The sequence below is a fragment of the Mya arenaria genome, chromosome 11 (assembly GCF_026914265.1).
Source record: "Mya arenaria isolate MELC-2E11 chromosome 11, ASM2691426v1".
NCBI lineage: Eukaryota > Metazoa > Mollusca > Bivalvia > Myida > Myidae > Mya > Mya arenaria.
The window spans coordinates 55,710,270-55,734,539 of record NC_069132.1 but is presented as its reverse complement, the minus strand read 5'-3'; the positions used below and the strand labels follow the sequence as shown (position 1 = coordinate 55,734,539).

The following is a 24,270-nucleotide window of genomic DNA, read 5'->3' as shown; positions in this document are numbered from 1 at the left end:
ACCCATATAATATTCTTAACTAAATTGTACATGTAAATATTATCGGTTCTCGGCCGAAGCAAAATCTAAACACAGGTATGTAATACATGTATTTATTTGATTCAGTACGCGTTTTTGAATCTATTTGCGGATTCTGCTTTTTATATTGCGTTCTTTGACGCAAAACGCAGCTTATTCGAACTATATTAACCGCATAACATAGATTAAAAACTCATAACGGCGCTATTTATAGCACGCTAATAAATGTACAGAACGCAGCTCGTAGCTATTAGAGCAGACTGCTTACTTATTTAAGATGTAAATGTTAATGTAAATTAATTAGGTCGGTTATCACCGCAGTTCTAACCGCGCTGGGATTGATACGCCCGTGCGCGCATTAATTCGCCAAAAGTTAAACATGTTATGTCGATCTGCAGGTGCGATTTTCGAGATACGGTTATAAAAGTCTGCAGGCCTAGCGGCCTACAGTCTAAACACACTTTAGTGATCAATATTGAATCTTTCCTTCTCACGTGACAAACAGAATTTACCAAAATACAGTACAGCAACGTTCTATATTTTGAATCAGAGCTATATAGGTTCATGTTCATCCTATATTATAGAAAATCGCGACAAGTATAAACAATACAGTACAGCCGATTCTTTCAGTTATCAAATAAAAAGGTATTTTTTCACGAGATAAAATAACTTACTAAGTCTTCCTAGCCTATCATAAAATGCCATTAGCTAGGGCCGTCTTCCTAAGTATTAATTTCGGCCCCATTTATTACATTCATCAACCAAAGCTGCACTCTCACAGATTTACCGTTTGACAACTTTTTTGTCTTGGAATGATTTTTTGCGTAGCGGCCCTACAATATATAAAAAACAAGTGACAGACTTCTGACAAAAGATCAGGGCTGGTATTCTATAATTATGCGACTTAATTCAACTTATGGTCATACATCATTGACTTCATTCACTCTACTGGTAAGTTATTAATGACAAGTAATCCGATTAGCTACATCGTTCTTAGATCCAATAAAAACCTATATTCGTAATGCCAGCCCTGATCGCTGTTTTCATACAATTTCCGTTCGAAGCTTCTGGACAATGAAAAAGATGGCGTCACCAGTATAATAACCCAACGACAGCAAATAAGGCCATACCAAATCGTTTCTGTGTTTAGCGTCCGCGGACGGATAGGTTTTGGACTACCCGATCGAAAAACAAAATAAACACATTTTATATGAGCAACCATCTTGCCGAATATTTCCCATCTTCTTTAACTTTAATTCCGACTACAGAACACAATTAGTATTCTTGGGCATTTGATATCAGAAAAAGATGCATTCTCTGTGATTCCCATGATCAATTTATCTGAACTCATTTTGCAGAGGAAATCTATCTTACAATTCAGAATGGTCCAGAATGGACTAAGGAGTTCATAAAACTTATGAAGTAATTTCTTAACTTAATTAAATTTCCCGAAGTTTTCATAGTCAAATCACATGAACAGAAGTGTTTTAACGTTAAAGTATGTACAATGTATTTGTTATAAAACTATTGAAAATAAAGTGTTTCAGATATTACTAACTCATAATTATATATTATAATTAAGAATCATAAGTTAGAAAAATGACGTAAGTTTAGTAATGACTTAAGTTAGGAAATGACTTAAGATGTTTTATGAATAACGGCCCAGCGGACAGAGCAGCTTGTTCTGCATACAGTACACACACTAACAAACGTGTCTCGGTTATCTGAAAGAAGTGGTTTGCATGATGACACTAGTTGACGTTCCATAATCGATACGTAGGACAATGCATTTACGAACTTTAATTTTAATAAATAAATATAAAAATACATAATGTATGATATTGTTAAAACGTTCTGCAACGCAATATTTTTGAAGCACATATCGTTTCTTCTTTGCGTTGACACTCACGAGGATTCGGAACAATCCCCAATAAAATCGCCCACCAATCGTAGCCTTGACCTTACATTTCAAAGAAATCGACCACATTATGAAACAGTTGCGCCCCTTGGTACAGTCAGTAGTATGTCCCTTGAAACATCGTTGGTGACTGGAAAATCTGTCACAGGTGGTGGGAGGGTTTTAGTGTCAGTTGACCTATAACGGAAATACATCATAGCATTATAATCAAAGCAGCACTAGCAGGGGTTTGGTCAAAGTGTATAATTCGACAACTATAAAAGCCAGGACATTGACAATACTGTGTCCTTGACCTTTGACCTACCAACCCTTAGATCGATTATAACACCTCGAGAACATAACCGCGTTGCCAGTAGTGATTGCCAATCATTGTCGAACCAAATTTAGTACCAGTTTTAATTTAAAACGGGCCACTTCAATATTTACATATATGACGTACTAACATCATAACCAATTAGGTCTATCCACTGCTCATCATGCTCAATAACCATTGTAATTTTGAGAGCTATAAGATCAATTATCTGGATATATTGCACAGAAACCGTGTGTTTTAATTAAGGTCACACAACCTGAACCGTTGCCTATATGTGATCTTAGACGCAAAAGGGTTTTTTCTACTGAATTATATACTAAATATGTCAGACTGCTCTCTGGCTATAACACTGACACGTTGAATGACGTTAAAAATGCTGACCACAAAAACTACATAGTTGTTGTTATCATCTATTGGCAACGTGCTGGTGGGTCCTTATGGTTCTCGAGTCATTGTTGGAACAAAGCTTTACATAACACATTAACTGTGACCTTCACTTTTGAGCTACTAGCTCCAAAAACAATAGGGATCATCTACTAGTCATGTACAACATACTGGTGAGATTGCATAGTCATGTCAATTTGTAAAAATATGAAAGTAAATATAACTATTATAACTGGCATGCACTGAAAGGAGAAGATCACTCAAACGAGTATAACATTTACGGACACAAACGTATCTTGCTGAGCATCGGGAGTGGGTCGGTTTGAGGAGGACGGCCGGTCGGACTGCTGGGACGGGAGCCGGGAACCAGAAGATGACTTCCTACTTCCTGTCGACCATTTTGAGAAACGTCGGCTGTGTCTAGCAACGCCGTCCAAAAACTCCCTGCATGGAAAAAACCTTCGTTTTCATGGCGTTTAAACATCAACGGCGATGTCGTTATTATTGCCATGATAATTGGAAAATACCCTCTTAAGCCTTATATGAAAGCTATTCACGTAATTATACTTTAATAGTGAAAATTGCCAGATACTAAGATAATTTTAAAAATAAATTTGGAAGATAGTTATGTTTATAAAGTTTGTGATCACGACTTTTATTTTACTAAGCCTGCGAAAATTTACAATCTTGTGAAATCGTTACGAGTAAAATGTGGGTACCGGGTTCGATTCTACGATTGATAACGTAAAATCCTGAGCCTATGAAATTTCACAATTTCGAAAAAGTGGTTAATGTGAAATAATATGAGTTGTGAAGGGGTGGCCTACTCGACATCAATCTCGCCGCTGTGGTCCACGTCCAGCGCGTTTATGAGCTGGTCCAACTGGCGGGTGTCGAGAGGGCAGCCTAGCCGACCCAAGCCCGTCACTAACTCCTCCCGCGTAAGCGAGCAGTTGCGGTCCGCATCCATTTGCTTGAACAAATCAAATACCTGCAAGGAAACAAACAACATTTACAGCTGGCATGGGTCGTAAGGACAGCTCAGCCACCGAAGGGCTATCACAAACTTCTCCCGCGTGAGCGAGCAGTTGCGGTCAGCATCCATCTGATGGAACAGCTCAAGTACTATTGTGGAATAGTTTTTCGTCGATCGCCCAAGCGGTCGTTGGTGAGTTCCAGCTCTGACAGGTGTTCGTTCTCTTGACCTCAAAACAATGTCATTTACACTAGATATTTGACTAATTAATGATCACTTTGGTTGTTGTTGTTTTTATTGGGATTTTGTTGACGGGATAGTTGCTGTGGTTGTTCTTTCTGTTGACATGTCTACCGAGAACCAATGTACAACCACAGTTGCTGTGTTGTCTTCTCTGCCGATCCCGCTGACGGAACCATCGCTACATCTGCAAACTGAAATCATTATAAAATCTATAACGCAGCTCTACTTGATCTCCCGGTGACAACACTACATTTGTCTGCATCTACACGTTAATATATCCGTACAAGTACCGGAATGCTTACTTTTCACAATCTCTTAAGTATTACATTGTATGTACAATATATGTAGGCGTTTTTATACGTAGTGTTCAAAGAACGGGATATATTATAGTTTATACTGCGGTATACGGTCGGACGGGCGGTGTCAAGTATTTTTTTCCGATCAATAATTTTAGAAGCATTTGTCCTATCATCAACAAATTTAGTCAGAATGTGTATTGGCATACCATCTTGAACAAGTTCGATAACAAGTTCGATATTGCTTCAGTCAGTCGGAGTTATCTCCCTTTAATTATAAAAATTGCCTTAAATCAGTCATGTCCGATCAATAACATACGAATCCTTCGTCCAATCATCACCAAAGTTAGTCAGAATGCGTATTGAAAAATATCTTGGGTTCGATAACCAGCCTTAACGCTCAAGTCACTCAAGTATCATTAATCTTATATTGTAGAAATAACCTAAACTCGGTATTTAATTACACAATGTAAAGAAATAACCTAAAATCGGTCTTGAATGATCAATAACTTAAGAAACCTTTAAAAATTGTCCAAACATCATCTAAATTAGTCAGAATTTTAATATCTTGGACAAGTTCGATAACAAGCCAATCGAAGCCAAACTCGAGTCAATCGAGATGTATCGCCCTTTATTTATATAAATTACTTAAAATCGGTTTTATCTTATCAATAACTTAAGAAGCCTTTTTTAGTTATCACCAAGTTTGGCCAGAATGTGTATCGGCATAATATAATGGAAAAGTATGTTAACCAGACATGTCGCTCGAGTCACTGTAGAGTTATCGGCCTTTTATTATATAAATCACCTAATGTCGGTCGTGTCCAATCAATTACTTAGAAGCATTTGTCCAATGATCACCAAATTTGATCTGAATGTGTATGGGCACAATATCTTGGACATTTTCGATAAATAGCCAAATCGCTTGAGTCACTTCTCCGGTCAACTACTTTTATAGCTTTGCCCGATCATAACCAAATTTAGACAATATGTTCATAGGCAGAATATCTCGGTAAGGTATACCGGCCATGTCGTCTTAGTCACTCCAAAGTTATGACAACGAACTGGCATACACTGTATTTAGTTGGCTAACAACTAATTATTACTTAACTTTGTGTCCTAAAATAGGTAGGGTGTATTTTGCGACAGTTGGCACTCTTGCTGTACCTTGATTTCCCTGCTCTCAAGGAAGTGGATGAAGACGAGGACAGGATCTCGCGTCCAGCTCTGCTGGCTCGTCTTGGCGGCCGCCTTGCACATGTCACGCCCGTCCATGAAGCCACCGACCACCACCTGGAATTTCGGCCGCCGCTGCTGGACCTCCTCCAGCACCGAGTAGAATTCTCGGGCCACGCACGCATCCTGTGGTAATACAAGCTGACAATACTAAGGGTAGTGCAATTGATAAGTTGATTTCAGCCAGTTTCGTCTTTTGGCTTTGTCGGAGCAGCCAGAAAAAGTATTGTTTTAGACCTCGGCAAATTGAAGAGACGACACCTTACATCGTGACGAAAAGACAAAACATCAAAACGAAACCAGGACAAAACGACCTTGGCAAAAACAACGACGAAACTTATAAGCCATCGTTCGTATTTACACTCCTTGGAACACGCGATACCATTCAACAAATTCAGAAACTTACCGCTATTTCCAGTTTCTCCAACACACTTGTTTCACTCTGCTGTAGCAGTTTAAGGGCCGCAGTAGGACCTTGCTGTGTTAGAGGGTTTCCTGTCAACTGAAACAGACGAACACATTGACACAGAAATCATCTCTTCTACAAATTTACATCTACGTCAATTTCTTATACAAAAAAGGATAATTGCAGAATGTCCGGAGATAACAGCAGAAAGTTGCTATCTGTAACGGGTGTAATGTTAATGGAATCATGTAGTCCGGAGCCCGAAAAATAATCATTTCTGTTTCAATAGTGAATTTTATAGAGTATTTGATTTTCGCTTTATCGCTATGACTTCTTTATGATGATTTCGTGTATTTAATACTAATGTTATGGTTTTAGTATTACATGTCTAAATTTAGCTAGTAAATGAATATGGTGTATTCTTAATAGTTTTCTACTTTTTCGTAAGTTTGATAAACTTGACACCCATACTCTGTAGTATTAGTTATATATAATGGTTTCACCCATAGGATTTGTTAAAATGGACCATTCCATTTTGGTCACGTGATGTAAGGGTATATCAGAAGCGGAAGGCATAGAAATAGTTAGTTCGTGTCTCGAAACCGATGGGAGAACATCACGTTAATATTTAGGGAATCTTTAAAGTATCGTTTTGTACTGTTGAGGGCGGGTTCTGAACTATCGGAGGCTAGGAGAATTAAAGTGATGCATTGCGCTACAGCTTCTAGTTTCTAGGTTCGGACATCCGTGGGGTTTCTTTTTGGCCTCTTAGAAAGCCTGGATCATTGCGATACAGACGGAACAGGGTCAATGGTTTGATTCCCCGTAAAAGCATTACACTTAGGACTGCAGGTTTCGCTGATATATTGTGATTGGTTTATAAGCGTTTTGTTTGCTGGTCCTGTAAGATAAAGCATAGGTGTTGAATATTTCTGTTTGCGCGTTCTTGGTTTTGGGATAATTGAACATTAATTCTTGAACCATAATAATTATTTCTCCAATCATTGGTTTTGTATGCAATCATTGTTAATCACTTGTATATATTATTAATTTCATGCTTAATTTTTGGGACAATGCAGTCCGAGAATAGGTTTATAGTTTAATTTAGGTAGCGTGTCCGAGCTAGCTAGGAAAGAAACGTTACACGGGGAATGTCCAACCAGTTGCTACATGTAACAGAGATAACTGTAGAATGTTCAACCAGTTGCTACATGTAACAGAGATAACTGGAATTTGTCCAAGTTATTGGTATATGTAACAGGGAAAACTGGAGAATGTCCAACCAGTTGCTACATGTAACAGAGATAACTAGAGAATGTCCAACCAGTTGCTACATGTAACAGAGATTACTAGAGTATGTCCATCCAGTTGCTACATGTAACACAGATAACTAGAGTATGTCCATCCAGTTGCTACATGTAACAGAGATAACTAGAGAATGTCCAACCAGTTGCTACATGTAACAGAGATAACTAGAGAATGTCCAACCAGTTGCTACATGTAACACAGATAACTAGAGTATGTCCAACCAGTTGCTACATGTAACAGAGATAACTAGAGTATGTCCAACAAGTTGCTACATGTAACAGAGATAACTAGAGAATGTCCATCCAGTTGCTACATGTAACACAGATAACTAGAGTATGTCCATCCAGTTGCTACATGTAACACAGATAACTAGAGAATGTCCAACAAGTTGCTACATGTAACACAGATAACTAGAGAATGTCCAACAAGTTGCTACATGTAACACAGATAACTAGAGAATGTCCAACCAGTTGCTACATGTAACACAGATAACTAGAGTATGTCCAACAAGTTGCTACATGTAACAGAGATAACTAGAGAATGTCCAACCAGTTGCTACATGTAACACAGATAACTAGAGAATGTCCATCCAGTTGCTACATGTAACACAGATAACTAGAGTATGTCCATCCAGTTGCTACATGTAACACAGATAACTAGAGAATGTCCATCCAGTTGCTACATGTAACACAGATAACTAGAGTATGTCCATCCAGTTGCTACATGTAACAGAGATAACTAGAGTATACCCATCCAGTTGCTACATGTAACACAGATAACTAGAGAATGTCCAACCAGTTGCTACATGTAACACAGATAACTAGAGAATGTCCATCCAGTTGCTACATGTAACACAGATAACTAGAGAATGTCCAACCAGTTGCTACATGTAACAGAGATAACTAGAGTATGTCGATCCAGTTGCTACATGTAACATATATGACTAGAGTATGCCCATCCAGTTGCTACATGCAACAGAGAAACTGGAGTATGTCCAAGTTATTGCTATATGTAACAGAGAAAACTGGAGAATGTCCAAGTTATTGCTATTTGTAAGAGAGATAACTGAAGAATGTCCAAGTTATTGCTATTTGTAAGAGAGATAACTGAAGAATGTCCAAGTTATTGCTATATGTAAGAGAGATAACTGGAGAATGTCCCATAAATTGTAAGATAATTGTACCAGAATGGTGTTGAGCGTCTCGTTCTTGGCGATTCCGGTGAAGATATAGACGACTCCTTGAAGGCCTATCCGGTTGGAGGCGAGGTTGAGGGTAATGAGGTAACGATTGGCGGCCAGGGCTCTCCCAATGCAATCCGCGGCATCGTTGTCCACGCCGTTTCCCGACAGGTCCAGCAATTTTAGGCTGTTGTTGTCCTGAGGAAGGCAGTTACTGTATTAAAGTATTTTCTGAGATAATACTATAATGTAAGATTTTAAAATGAGCATGATAAAAGCAAATTTATTGTCTTTGTATTCTTTGATAAGAAAAGCTCTCAACCAATATGATGCGTCATGATGGCTGTAAAAACATGATACTTTTAAATGGATTCTGATTTCAAGCTAATTTGTCAGTTAAAATTTGTACTTGTGGTGAAATATGTGAAATTTCACCTACTACTAAGCTATGGATATGTGGTGACATTTCTGAAATTTCACCTACTACTATTCCCTTGGTTATCTGGTGATATGTGTCGTGACATTTATGAAATTTCACCTACAACTATTCCCTTGGTTATTTGGTGATATGTGTCGTGACATTTCGGAAAGTTCACCTACTGCTATTCCCTTGGTTATCTGGTGATATATGTGGTGACATTTCGGAAAGTTCACCTACTTCTATTTCACCTACTGCTATTCCCTTGGTTATCTGGTGATAATTATGTGTGGTGACATTTCTGAAAGTTCACCTACTACTATTTCACCTACTGCTATTCCCTTGGTTATCTGGTGATATATGTGGTGACATTTCTGAAATTTCAGCTACTTCTATTCACTTGGTTATCTGGTGATATGTGTGGTGACATTTCGGAAAGTTCACCTACTTCCATTCCCTTGGTTATCTGGTGATATGTATGGTGACATTTCTGAAAGTTCACCTACTTCTATTCCCTTGGTTATCTGGTGATATATGTGGTGACATTTCGGAAAGTTCACCAACTACTATTCCCTTGGTTATCTGGTGATATGTGTGGTGACATTTCGGAAAGTTCACATACTACTATTCCCTTGGTTATCTGGTGATATATTTGGTGACCTACTACTATTCCCTTGGTTATCTGGTGATATGTGTGGTGGCCTACTGCTATTCCCTTGGTTATCTGGTGATATGTGTGGTGACCTACTACTATTATCTTGGATATCTGGTGATATATGTCGTGACATTTCTGAAAGTTCACCTACTGCTATTACCTTGGATATGGGTTTATATGTGTTGCGTTATTTGTGAAATTGAACCTACTGCTATTACCTTGGATATGGGTTTATATGTGTTGCGTTATTTGTGAAATTGAACCTACTTCTATTACCTTGGATATGGGTTTATATGTGTTGTGTTATTTGTGAAATTGAACCTACTTCTATTACCTTGGATATGGGTTTATATGTGTTGCGTTATTTGTGAAATTGAACCTACTGCTATTACCTTGGATATGGGTTTATATGTGTTGCGTTATTTGTGAAATTGAACTTACTGCTATTACCTTGGATATGGGTTTATATGTGTTGCGTTATTTGTGAAATTGAACCTACTTCTATTACCTTGGATATGGGTTTATATGTGTTGCGTTATTTGTGAAATTGAACCTACTGCTATTACCTTGGATATGGGTTTATATGTGTTGCGTTATTTGTGAAATTGAACTTACTGCTATTACCTTGGATATGGGTTTATATGTGTTGCGTTATTTGTGAAATTGAAACTACTGCTATTACCTTGGATATGGGTTTATATGTGTTGCGTTATTTGTGAAATTGAACTTACTGCTATTACCTTGGATATGAGTTTATATGTGTGGAGTTCTTTGTGAAACTGAACCTACTGCTATTACCTTGGATATGAGTTGGTATGTGTGGAGTTCCTTGTGAAACTGAACCTACTTCTATTACCTTGGATATTGATTTATATGTGTTGCGTTATTTGTGAAATTGAACCTACTGCTATTACCTTGGATATGGGTTTATATGTGTTGCGTTATTTGTGAAATTGAACTTACTGCTATGCCCTTGGATATATGGTGAATTCCATCCTTACGTATCTGGTTCCAGGCAAGATTTAGCTCCGTTAATGTCTCGTTGTTGTCTAAAATCATAAACGATTTCCTTACATATACGCGTTCACGAACAATGAACAATACACGTATTTTCTTTCTGTTTGCAAGCAATGCTAAGCGAGTTGATATTGCGGGCTGTTGCATACTCCCAAATGTTGTCGGAAAACTTACCTACTTGGCGATCGGGGGATGAAATCGAGTCTGATGACTCGGGGCTAACACCTATTTTTGTCTCAATCCTGATTTATATCAGGTAAAACACTTTATTTATTATGGTGGTGCAAATGTTTTAAGGTCTGTCAAAAAGTTTGAGTAAATCGAAACGGTAGTGGGATATTACAAAATGTTTAAAACATCTAGGAATATTAATAAGGTCCTCCACCTGTGACCCATAATACGGCGAGTGGAGTCTTACCCAATGCTTTCCCGAGTATTTCGGCCCCTACGTCCCCGAAGTTGTTATGTGACAGATCGAGCTTCCGTAAGCCCGTAAATTGCTGAAAAAAATCAATAGCGTGCATAACAAAAAGCATAATTCCTTCAGTCACTGAAATTAACTCATTAAACGCTAAATAAGCATATACATTACTAAAATAAACCCATACAATACTGAAATAAACTCATAAATGCTGAAATAATCCATAAAACACATGAAATAAAGTGTTTCCAAGTTCAAGCCATTATGGCTGAACACCACTGGACGGAACATGTCGCAACATGCCACGTGAAATGTTGCAGTTGGAATTATATACCTCTTTGTTATATGTTTTCGCTTTAAAAGCTCGTATATACATAGGGTCAAACATGTTTATTTTAATCAAGGCTATAGATCACAATATTTGTAATTAATGTTTTAGCAATGTATGTAAAGTATAAAGTTTGTATGTTTAGGTTTAAGAAAAGGTACGAGTAAGCTGTACGATACACAGGGGGTTGTGACCCTTTGGTACAATATATTAGATCTACGTATACATGTATGTTATGAATATTGACGAAGCATTACGTTGTCCTACGAGTGTTAAATGTTTCGTGAGAAGTGTCGTATACGTAGTGTCACTGTGAATAATAATAGTTGTATAATTCGTGGCCGATACAGAAATGGTGAAACAATATGATAATTATATTAATTGTTAAAATATTATCATTATATATAGAGAGATATATAGAATGTAAAAATGTGCATACGTGTTTTGATGTGCCCCTGGAGAGTTTTCGCGTTACCTGCTATAATTACTCGCGTAAAAACTATACAAATTTGCAATGGTATTAAATATTAGAAGTTTTTTTTCATATTTGGCTGGTTGTTACTATAGGTTAGACAGCACTAAACAAATTTCCTATATAATCATGCTATAGTCAACAGACCAATTTGAATGCAATATAACACTGGTTTCTAGTGCTTCGCGGTCCCGAACACCATGTATGGGGAAAAGCACCACTTTTGTACTAAACATTAAACAATGTAAGAAAAAAGTTCCTCCTAAAGAAGATAAAACTGGTTGAACGTTACCACTGTATATGCGGTAAAATGATCATTTCCGGTGTACGAGGACAAGCAATGCGGTGAAAATGTAAACAGTATAAAAAAAGTAGATCCAGCATGAAGCCAATGGTCGGAGATGGTATAACCATGCTTTGAATGACTGTCATTAGTAAATTAAAAGATATAAGGGATGCGTAGGCACTTCCGAATTGGTGTAATTTGCCCTATAGTCAAGTTGATAAGTCATGCGCAGAGGACTTAATCGAGCTGTTGGGTTCGAAACTCTAATGAACCGAGTGTTGTTGGTAACGCGAAATGCTCTGACGGTTAATGTTGCACAATATTTAGTAAAATAACGTTGACAAACGTTTGCCTAATACAACGGCTTGGTGTTATACAGTTGAGGCCTCAGGACCACACACATCCCAAATCACATTTCTCATAAGAGCTACAAGCACGACGGTAAGGATGTTTAGGTTAGAATGTTTTCCACTTTTTTACACTACAATAAAGAGTCTTTGTTGGAATGTGAGATTACGTTACGTAGAGGTAAAAACATGGCGAGGCCGGGCCCGTGGTATGATAATTGACCATAACGACACGAGATGTAGTCACGGGGACGTTATGAGCACAAGTGCCAATTATCAAGCAACGGCAATTTAACCTCTTTCAATCATACAGTCAAACCCCGTTGGCTCAAACTCGCTAAGCTCGAATTCCGCTTAACGTAAGTTTTCCCGCTTGGCTCGAATTTTCCGAGGCTCGAGGTATTTTCGCCGGTCCCAAGGAGCTCGAGCCATCGGGGTTCGACTGTATGTGATTTATTCTTTTGTAAGTTTACGATGGCGGCCTTATTTTATACTTGATATATCGGTCCGCCAGGATATCGCTATATCAATCCGATCATCCTTGGCATACCAGTGTATCATAACATATAGGTTATGATACACTGGAGTGCCGAGGATGCAATCCGATAAGTAAATAATATATATATCCGATATCGGCTGGATATAATTTGGCTGACTGGGAATATTATCACGAAAACTTTTGCTATTTAATAGTGATCATTCTATACATTATTGAATAGGATGGACCTATTTGTCCCATAAAAGCTGCCGAAGCACATTGTTTTCAAAAATGTAAACAACTGATACACGCAATATTTTGGATTTCGGGGTGTGTGGTCCACTGAGGTATAAGAAGGGAAGGATATATATATATATGTACAATACTTACACCACGTCTAAAGTGCGGCTAGAGGAGAACAAATAAAGCTGCCATGATGCCGTGAAATAGCGGGGAACAAACCAGCTCGTGAACAATGTGAAACGTTCACAACAAAGACCTATAAAACTATGTTTACCGGGGAATCGATGTCATGCTACAATGTCAACCACAACGTAATATCCATGACGTTAAAGACGCAATATATCTTTTTACACTTGATAGATGCATCCAAGAAAGGTTTTCATTTATATATGTTTGGGTACATATTAAAAAAATATTTAGCCTTTATAATTGGTTTTTTTTATTTAATAGCTACGTGGTCACATATTCGCCAGTTAAAAAAAAAACGCGCCAAAAATCAACTGTTTTTTTAATAATGCATTTGGAACAATACGTTTCTTTTGCGCATCTATCAATAGTAGAACTATATTGTGCCCATTTAATGCACCTACAGCAACCTACCAAAGTTTGAGTCGAAACACTAGTATTCATTATAAACACAATGTTTACAGTAAGTCATAACTCGGGCTTAAAGAAACAATTTCCAGATGTTCCGACACAATCATTTTTCAGTTCAATTGTAAAACGGAACTGGCATGAAACAGTGGCGTCCGTTTTCTGAGTGGAAACCAATACAGGTGTCCATTTTGAGACTCCAGAGAAGTTTAAATAACAATTTTAGTCGATCTGTCGTACATAGAAATTATCTTAATGTTATCATTTCATTATTTTACAACACATTTGAGTGAATTGAACTTTAGCCTGTATTAAAAATGAGCACAAAGTTGACGAAATTGAAAAACACACACACACACACACACACACACACACACACACACAATATTTTGCAATTTGTGACATTGATAAAGATTAAAAGGAACTCGCTCATGGTTTGTAAAATGCACTTTTACGAAAAAAATTTTTTTTTCGAAATACTCGTAAAGTAAGGCAAATCTTTAGGAGTGTTAAAACTAAGATACTGACAGCTGAATACCTTCAGCAAATGTTGGTATTTGCTTAAAGACCACAATTTGGAATACCGTGACTAACGGGATTCAGCGATTCGTTGTAGCCTGATTGGTTGCTTGAAAATATCACGTGATGTTATCAATGTATTGTTAAAACGTCAAACCATCCCACGACTATTGTATTAGTACTTGAGGCCTAGTGGTTAAAGTGTTGGTTTTCTATTTTTTCTTGACTTTACGGCGTTGGTTCGAATCCCCGAAAAACGAAATATTTGTTTAACTTTCATTGTATTTTTTTCTTCAATTTCGGTGTCATAGAGTAGACTAATGATAAAATACGTATTTTCAGATGCATTTTCAAAAACATGAGCGAGTCTCTAAGATTATTGAAGTTATGGCACGACTAAAATTGTTAAATCAAATGTCAATTGTATTGACTGTAATATTGAGCCCCGTAACTTACTCCAATGGCAAGAATGGCCGCAAAATGTTCGGCATCTCTGTCTTTAAAGTTGTTCCCTGAAAAGGGTTGGACACTATAATAACAACAGACTATTTCAACCAACAACGTTTTCTATTCACAAAGCGTTGGTCATGTATCGTTTCCAACACAGTTTTCCTCATCTAAAACAGTTTCCAATAGTGTATATTGCTCAAGAGACGCAGCTTATATTTTATAATTCCTTTGGTACGGTTCAAGTTCAAATTCCACAATGAGCATATGGCTACCTGCGAGCTTGAGGCTTTGAAGCGTATCGTTCTCCCGGAAGACTGAGGCCAGCAGTTCCGCCGCCGCCGAGTCCAGTCCGTTTTCAGATAGATCCTAGAAAATACATCAATGGTATATCTCATATTTTATTCTTAGTTGAAGAGAGCTATATGCTGATAGATATTCTGGGTTGAAACATTTTTAATTGACAAGAGAACTCGAACTCCAACCTTTTGGTTGTAAGGCGCCTTACATTTAGAAGATCACATGTTTAATTAATTGGATATTGGTACTGGCATAGGACAATGGTAAGAGGTATAGTACGTGTATTAGCCGTACCAACGATACGGTAGAACTTAACGTCTAAGGGCAACACGTTACTGCCTAAGATGTTTGTGAGGTAGCACGTTACGTCTGATTGCTAAACGATTTGGGTGAGGTAGAATTTATATCTAGTCGCAATACGTACACTGTTTTGTGCGAAAGTCTCATCGTCGTACTACGAAATGTGTGAGGGAAAAGGACACGCCTAATCGTCATACCTACGTTTTAGTGCGAGGTAGAACGTTCGTTGCGTCAGGTAGCCGTCCTTACACGATGTGGTTGAGGTAGAACGTACGTTGCGTCAGGTCGCCGTCCTTACACGATGTGGTTGAGGTAGAACGTACGTTGCGTCAGGTCGCCGTCCTTACACGATGTGGTTGAGGTAGAACGTACGTTGCGTCAGGTCGCCGTCCTTACACGATGTGGTTGAGGTAGAACGTACGTTGCGTCAGGTCGCCGTCCTTACACGATGTGGTCGAGGTAGAACGTACGTTGCGTCAGGTCGCCGTCCTTACACGATGTGGTTGAGGTAGAACGTAACATCTGATTTCCGTATTAATGATGCGTGTGAGGTCGCATGCTACGTCTGATTGCCGTATTAATGGTGCGTGTGAGGTCGCATGCTTCGTCTGATTTCCGTATTAATGATGCGTGTGAGGTCGCATGCTACGTCTGATTACCGTACTTATTCTCCATTCGAACTAGTTCGTTTCAACTGATCTCCGTACTTACGATGGTTGTGAGGTAGCACCTAACGTACGATCGCCGTACTTACAACATGTTCGAGCTAGCACGTTATGTATTATCGCCGTACATGTTCGAGGAAGCTGGTTACATTTGATTGCCGTCCTTACGAGGTGTATAGTTCCTCGTCACAACTTTTCGCAGTACTTACTATGTGTGCGAGGTAGAACGTTACGTTTGATCGCCGTACAAACGATGTGTGTGGGATAATATGTTACGTCTGATTGTCATACTTACTTTGTTGTGCGGTAGCTTTTACGTCTTATCATCGTACTTACGATGCATGTTAGGTAGTCGTTCTCTCGCAGCATGTCACACACAAAACGTACACCCTCCCGCCCTATCACGTTCCCCGCCAGCAGCAGCTGTGTGGCCATCCGGTCCAACTAGGACAGTATAGAAACATTTTTTGCAGTTACATATTCAATTAGGCAATAACCATAAATGTGTCCATAGGACACGGATGTCCCCAAATACCGCATATGTCACAAAGGCGAAGGCCATTATTTTCTTTATTCTCCATAAAGATGCATCAATAGTTTCACAAACTAAGTGCAGTCCAGAAATGCCAAGTTTTGATAATTCAAGGGCCGAAAATCTGTTTTTACTTAGTGCGGCGGGAAACGAAACACTAAGTGTACAGCTTCATCACCCCATCAATATTCCCTTAAGGTTTCTAGGTAATACAGTGTTTGAGGCTTTTACTAAGTGCAGCGGGAAACGAAACCTAAGATGCACAATTGCATCATCCCATAAACATTGTCGTAAGGTTTCATGACTCTAGGTAATATTGTTTTTTAGTTTTGAGGGACACATGTCGAGAAATGCCAGTTTGTGCCAGTTCAACGGCCATAACTCTGGTTTTACTACGTGTAGCGGGAACCGAAACTCCAGGTGCACAACTTCATCACCCCATTAACCAACATTCCCTTGGAACTTAATCACTGTAGGTAATAAAGTTTTGGAGTTTTGAGCGACACAAGTTCGCATAATACTTACAGACGGAATCACGGACGGACGCACGGGCGGACATGGTCAAATCTATAAGCCTCCGCATTTTTTGTAGGGACATATATTAACGCATCATATAGTAAGAAAATAAGTGAAACTTCTTGTAGGAGAAAAACAATGAAGATCTATACAAAGTCGTATTAGACCAACTGATATACGCCGGGAATAATTGGAGCAGCAACATTTTATGATGCGTGGAAAATTCTCCAGAGCGTCATGTCCGTTGCTGTGTCAATTACTTGTGAGGGATGATGTGGTGCGTTTAATATAAATTCTAGACAAAAATAAAATTTGATCATCTAGAACTTGCATAACTTGCCTTAGTTTTATTTTGAACATGTCAAAATCTGGATTTTCATTGAAAGTGTTTATATAATTCTGCAGTTTCTAACGTTTCCATCACGTGCATTTAGCATTTTTCTTGACAATTGGTGCCAATGCAAATGTTGTATGACGGTGTATCGTTGTGGTGGCAATGCATATATTGTGTATCGTTGTGGCGCCAACGCATAATTATGCTGTGTGACGGTGTATCGTTGTGGTGCCAATGCACATGTTGTGTGACAGTGGAACGTTGAGGCGCCAATGCATATATTGTGCGACAGTGTAACGCTGTGGCGCCAATGCACATCTTGTGTGACGGTGTATTGTTGTGGCGCCAATGCAAATGTTGTGTGATGGTGTATCGTTGTGGCGCCAATGCACATGTTGTTTGATGGTGTATCGTTGTGGTGCCAATGCACATGTTGTGTGATGGTGTATCGTTGTGGTGCCAATGCACATGTTGTGTGACAGTGGAACGTTGAGGCGCCAATGCATATATTGTGCGACAGTGTAACGCTGTGGCGCCAATGCACATCTTGTGTGACGGTGTATTGTTGTGGCGCCAATGCAAATGTTGTGTGATGGTGTATCGTTGTGGCGCCAATGCACATGTTGTTTGATGGTGTATCGTTGTGGCGCCAATGCACATGTTGTTTGATGGTGTATTGTTGTGGCGCCAATGCACATGTTGTGTGATGGTGTATCGTTGTGGCGCCAATGCACATGTTGTTTGATGGTGTATCGTTGTGGCGCCAATGCACATGTTGTTTGATGGTGTATCGTTGTGGCGCCAATGCACATGTTGTTTGATGGTGTATCGTTGTGGCGCCAATGCACATGTTGTTTGATGGTGTATCGTTGTGGCGCCAATGCAAATGTTGTTTGATGGTGTATCGTTGTGGCGCCAATGCACATGTTGTTTGATGGTGTATTGTTGTGGCGCCAATGCACATGTTGTTTGATGGTGTATCGTTGTGGCGCCAATGCACATGTTGTTTGATGGTGTATCGTTGTGGCGCCAATGCACATGTTGTTTGATGGTGTATCGTTGTGGCGCCAATGCACATGTTGTTTGATGGTGTATTGTTGTGGCGCCAATGCACATGTTGTGTGATGGTGTATCGTTGTGGCGCCAATGCACATGTTGTTTGATGGTGTATCGTTGTGGCGCCAATGCACATGTTGTGTGATGGTGTATCGTTGTGGCGCCAATGCACATGTTGTGTGATGGTGTATCGTTGTGGCGCCAATGCACATGTTGTGTGACAGTGGAACGTTGAGGCGCCAATGAATATATTGTGTGACGGTGTAACGCTGTGGCGCCAATGCATATATTGTGTGACGGTGTAACGCTGTGGCGCCAATGCATATATTGTGTGACGGTGTAACGCTGTGGCGCCAATGCATATATTGTGTGACAGTGGATCGTTGTGGCGCCAATGCACATGTTGTGTGACGGTGGAACGTTGAGGCGTCAATGCTAATGTTGTGTGACAGTGGAACGTTGAGGCGCCAATGCTAATGTTGTGTGACAGTGGAACGTTGAGGCGCCAATGCACATGTCGTGTGACAGTGGAACGTTGAGGCGCCAATGCACATGTTGTTTGGCAGTGGAAAGTTGAGGCGCCAATGCACATGTTGTTTGACAGTGGAACGTTGAGGCGCCAATGCACATGTTGTGTGACAGTGGAACGTTGAGGCGCCAATGCACATGTTGTGTGGCAGTGGAACGTTGAGGCGCCAATGCACATGTTGTGTGGCAGAGGAACGTTGAGGCGCCAATGCACATGTTGTGTGGCAGTGGAACGTTGAGGCGCCAATGCAAATGTTGTGTGACAGTGGAACGTTGAGGCGCCAATGCACATGTTGTGTGACAGTGGAACGTTGAGGCGCCAATGCACATGTTGTGTGACAGTGGAACGTTGAGGCGCCAATGCACATGTGTGACAGTGGAACGTTGAGGCGCCAATGCACATGTTGTGTGACAGTGGAACGTTGAGGCGCCAATGCACATGTTGTGTGACAGTGGAACGTTGAGGCGCCAATGCACATGTTGTGTGGCAGTGGAACGTTGAGGCGCCAATGCACATGTTGTGTGGCAGTGTATCGCTGTGGCGCCAATGCAACTGTTGAGTGGCGGTGTATCGCTGTGGCGCCAATGAAACTGTTGAGTGGCGGTGTATCGCTGTGGCGCCAATGAAACTGTTGAGTGGCGGTGTATCGCTGTGGCGCCAATGCAACTGTTGAGTGGCGGTGTATCGCTGTGGCGCCAATGCAACTGTTGAGTGGCGGTGTATCGCTGTGGCGCCAATGCAACTGTTGAGTGGCGGTGTATCGCTGTGGCGCCAATGCAACTGTTGAGTGACGGTGTATCGCTGTGGCGCCAATGCAACTGTTGAGTGACGGTGTATCGCTGTGGCGCCAATGCAACTGTTGAGTGACGGTGTATCGTTGTGGCGCCAATGCAACTGTTGAGTGACAGTGTATCGTTGTGGCGCCAATGCAACTGTTGAGTGACAGTGTATCGTTGTGGCGCCAATGCAACTGTTGAGTGACAGTGTATCGTTGTTGTGCCAATGCACATGTTTTGTGACGGTGTATCGTTGTGGTGCCAATGCAACTGTTGAGTGACAGTGTATCGTTGTGGTGCCAATGCAACTGCTGTGTGACAGTGTATCGTTGTGGTGCCAATGCAACTGTTGAGTGACAGTGTATCGTTGTGGTGCCAATGCAACTGCTGTGTGACAGTGTATTACTCAACTGAGTACATACTTTAAACCATGTCTTAGGAATCAAAAACCACCGAAAATGTAAACTATCAAATGTGTGCACCACATACCACCATGGCAGTTGCGACAGCACGGGTGCCACGGGCCCCGAGACCCTGGAAGTTGAGGTTGATGACGTCGGTGTCCACACCCTTCACGAAGCAGTGGGCTGGGACAATGTCAAGCTGGCGGCATGCGGCCAGGTACACCTGCCGTGCCTGGTCCTCGGAGATGAACCTCCGACGTGGGGTCTCACCTTAAAACCACATGTGCTTAATAATAATCATCAAAATGCCTTTATTTTTGGAAGAGTACACATTATGATATAATTACTAGTCTATAATTACAGTAGCTATAAACCATCAAATATTCAATGTGGCCTTTATAAATGACAAAAACAACAACAACAGCAACAACAACACAGTTTAGAATTGATTGTAGTTGTGTGTATTAAGTTTTGAAGCTCTGGTGCTAGTTTCTCGAACATTCTTAAGATCTTACTCAACTGAGTACATACTTTAAACCATGTATAAATTGTTATTAAGAAAGGAATTAAAGACTGTTTTTTTTATATATAAATATTTTCTAATATTTGACCAAAGTGTTTGTGTAACGTTCACTTTCTATACAAGGTCATTAAATTTGCAATAAAAACAGTACACAAGATAGTTTGTATAGGCATTTTTTAGAACTAGGTCTCGTGGAAGCTGATCTTAGTGTATAGTATTCATCATTAGATCTGACATGTATAATAGTATCATATGATTTTTCTGTTTTATATATTTTATATATATTAACTATACGATATAATGTACAGCAATATTTACTTATTCCGCGTTATTGATATTTTTTGTCTCGTTTGTATTGAAAAATCTTCAAAATAATCTTATCCCCAACGATTTAATTCAAATAACTCGATGAACCTTTTATACAGTAAACATGGGATTGAAAGCAGAAAATAGATAAATTCAACCTCTTAAAATATTTTACTTTCAGTTGATTAAAACCGAACTGAAAGAGCTTATAAATAAATAAATATTAATCGTTTCTACAGAATAAACCACGAGCGTATTGAACTCACTTTTAACGACACTAAATAAACTATTTGAAATTATTCTAAAGACCCGTAATTCCATATAGTTGTATCAAGACACGCTGTTAAAATAGGTCTCGGACGAAAGTATTGCTAAGCTGAAACAAATTACCCAATATATATGTTTGTAAAGTTATTAACTGCGACTCAAATTTCAACGATAAACAACTTTCGCCGTTATATGGTTGCGGATTTCTGCCATTTCGTGTTCTCGCGGCGAAAATGTACCAAATTGCGCGGCGATAATGCACCAAAAGGAAAAGTGATTATGCACCAAATGGCGCAAATGCAAAAAAAAATGAGGGTGAAAATGTACCACATGGCGGGGTGAAAATGCACCAAATGGCGGGCGATAATGTACCAAGTGGCGGGGCGAAAATGCACCAAATGACGGGGCAATAATGTACCAAATTGCGGGGCGATAATGCACCAAATGGCGGGGCGAATATGAACCAAATGGCGCGGCGAAAATGTACTAAATGGCGAGGCGAGAATGCACCAAATGGCGGGGCGAGAATGTACCAAATGGCGGGGCGAAAATGTACTTAATGGCGGGGCGATAATGCACCAAATGGCGGGGAGAAAATGTACCAAATGGCGGGGCGAAAATGTACTTAATGGCGGGGCGATAATGCACCAAATGGCGGGGCGAAAATGTACCAAATGGCGGGGCGATAATGCACCAAATGGCGGGGCGATAATGCACCAAATGGCGGGGCAAAAATGGACCAAGTGGCGGGGCGAAAATGTACCAAATGGCGGGGTGAAAATGTACTTAATGGCGGGGCGAAAATGCACCAAATGGCGGGGCGAAAAATGTACCAAATGGCGGGGCGAAAATGTACCAAATGGCGGGGAGAAAATGCGAAATAATAATGCGGCGCATTTTCGCCTTTCGGTTGCCATGCGCATATCAAAATTGTTTTTAAACCTTTCCAAGAGTACAGCCATTTCAGGTACAAGTGTAAAACGAATCATTTAACTTGAAAAGGCAGCAGTATGGATATGGTATGCTTTAAAGTCGTTTTGCGCTTGCCTGTATAGGCGAACACGCGAAGATGTATGTTCGGCGAAATTACGCCAATGCAAAAATCCGCAAGTTGCGAGGCAAAAGTCAGCCGTATGATCATACCGCATTTTCGCCACGAAAACACGAAATGGCAGATATCAACCACCATACTTTTGTAACATTATCATTCTGAAATACTTAACAGTCTATGGAAATATCTGAATGAAGCATGAATACATATAATTTCCAATATCAAATACGTTAATACGCTAATAAAAAGAATAAAGCATTTGGTGAATGAGTTCTTTTCGATCAATTATGAATAAACGAATTGAATGATATAATAGTTTGCTGAATTCATAATTTACTGAATGTTATTCCATATTAAATTATTAAGTTGATTGATAATTGTTTGAACTGTTTGATTGAATAATTGATTGCTCTATAGTGATTTTTGGTGACTCTCGAGTAACTGCATGTATTTGGTCAGAGATCAGAGGTCAGTGGAAGGAAGGAAGGAAGGAAGGAAGGAAGGAAGGAAGGAAGGAAGGAAGGAAGGAAGGAAGGAAGGAAGGAAGGAAGGAAGGAAGGAAGGAAGGAAGGAAGGAAGGAAGGAAGGAAGGAAGGAAGGAAGGAAGGAAGGAAGGAAGGAAGGAAGGAAGGAAGGAAGGAAGGAAGGAAGGAAGGAAGGAGGGAGGGAGGGAGGGAGGGAGGGAGGGAGGGAGGGAGGGAGGGAAGGAAGGAAGGACATCAATTACCTGCCTCCTCGAGATCCGTGTCCCACTCATCGTCGGAATTCGCCGCTTGCCGCCCGCCGTCCGCGCTCTCCGAGACCGGCCCCTCCCAGTCCGGATCTGGAAGTAGAATTCCACCATCAAACTCCTCCATCACGTCTGATTTCAGCCTGATCTCGTGAAACACCGTTCGCGAAGTTAGCTCCTCCATATTTTGAACACGTTCTTTCTTTTCAGTTTTACTATTTTAACCAGCTAGTTATCCATATATGTACTAATTATGAGAACTCGTCTGTTTTTACAGTTTCACAAGAGCTCCAACTGTGTCCAGCATTTATCATCCATTTATGAAACCATCTGTGTAGTGAGAATGTTTTTTAACTACGTTATTCATTCACGTTTTCCTTACGTTTATAACTATAACAAATGAGAGTAATCATTATTTCCACTATATGGAGAGTTTAAACATTTCATTCACTTGTTCAGTTGTCTGATAATAAACTCGTAAAAGCGAAGTTTGTCAAAATTACCCGTCTATTTGTTGTACAGTGAATACATGAAAGTTTGCAATTCCTAAGCTTTAAATCCAACTCACAAATTTATTGAAGTAAATGTCAAAGTAAATTCGTATTCATTCGTCGTTTACATCAATACTTTCAATTTTATAAGGTACTTAAGTTGTTTGAGTGCGGAAATATTCTCCTTCATCACCATGTAATCAATAAAACTTCTTATAAATTCCCAGCATTTACTCTTGAATGACAAGTGTGGTGTAATGTCTTCGGCACCTCAAACCAGATCTTTAACTTCTTATCAGTTTATCTAAACCATGTTATTTTTCCCGTTAGTGATTCTCGTATAGACGTTACCGAAATTCTGTTTTGTTACGAGTCAACTTAATATTTTATAACCAACTGAGCTTCCTTAAAAAGCAAACAAACTGCTCGAGAAAATCGTATGGTGATTACAGAATAGATAATGATGAACCATTTTAACGAGCCTGGGTTGTCAGGCAGACGACAAAATGAATGTATGTATTAACTTGATTTATGTATTATGTTATTAACGATTATTATAGTTGAATATTGATTCAAAGTAGATGTGAATACGTAAACAAAGTTAAAACATGAAATATCTGTTTCCCTATTTATTTTTTATCATATTATAAGGTTTCCTTAAAAAATGTAAGTTCAAATATGATCATATATTCTCCCCTAGAGTACCATCATTATTTCACAAGTCCGGCCATTCAAGTATCCTTATGCTAGCAGATTAATTCCAAATTTCAAAATAAAAGTCGTATGCATTTAACAAATACACTGAACAAATATACAATTTACAAAACTTGTGTTTGCACATGTTCTTTAAATCATTTATTGAATGCGGTAGTTATTATTTTCAATAAGCTCAATTATCGCCAAACTGGAAGAAACTATGTAACTCTTGTTCAATTATTTAACCAATTATTTTTGGAGCTTTCAGTCACTAAACTCGGTTTGACAATT

General features: G+C 39.6%; 1 protein-coding gene across 2 annotated transcripts; it reads right to left on the bottom strand.

Annotated features, from left to right (window-relative positions):
• Positions 1-1,517: 1,517 nt before the first annotated feature.
• On the bottom strand, positions 1,518-24,130 carry LOC128207421 (leucine-rich repeat-containing protein 74B-like). 2 transcript variants are annotated; one of them, XM_052910314.1, is made up of 15 exons: positions 23,989-24,063; positions 22,790-23,688; positions 20,001-20,185; positions 16,105-16,212; positions 14,779-14,872; positions 14,513-14,568; positions 13,091-13,108; positions 10,787-10,868; positions 10,315-10,400; positions 8,282-8,476; positions 5,791-5,886; positions 5,316-5,510; positions 3,461-3,624; positions 2,919-3,077; positions 1,523-2,113 (listed from the first exon to the last, which is right to left on the bottom strand). In XM_052910314.1, the coding sequence occupies exons 2-15, from the start codon at positions 22,974-22,976 to the stop codon at positions 2,005-2,007; spliced, it is 1,734 nt and encodes a 577-aa protein (XP_052766274.1). In that variant the 5' UTR covers positions 22,977-23,688; positions 23,989-24,063; the 3' UTR covers positions 1,523-2,004. The 2 variants fall into 2 exon arrangements, with proteins under 2 accessions (XP_052766276.1, XP_052766274.1); XM_052910316.1 differs by lacking the exon at positions 13,091-13,108 and having other exon boundaries at positions 1,518-2,113; positions 22,790-24,130.
• Positions 24,131-24,270: the final 140 nt, after the last annotated feature.

Bases quoted from the DNA above. Each gene is read 5' to 3' on its own strand.
- LOC128207421 (XM_052910314.1), bottom strand. From the start codon at position 22,976: ATGGAGGAGCTAACTTCGCGAACGGTGTTTCACGAGATCAGGCTGAAA. The intron at 3,078-3,460 runs GTAGGCCACCCC...TTTTCCATGCAG, and splicing joins AGCGGCGAGATTGATGTCGA to GGAGTTTTTGGACGGCGTTG. The intron at 2,114-2,918 runs GTCCGTAAATGT...TTTCCGTTATAG, and splicing joins GCTCAGCAAGATACGTTTGT to GTCAACTGACACTAAAACCC.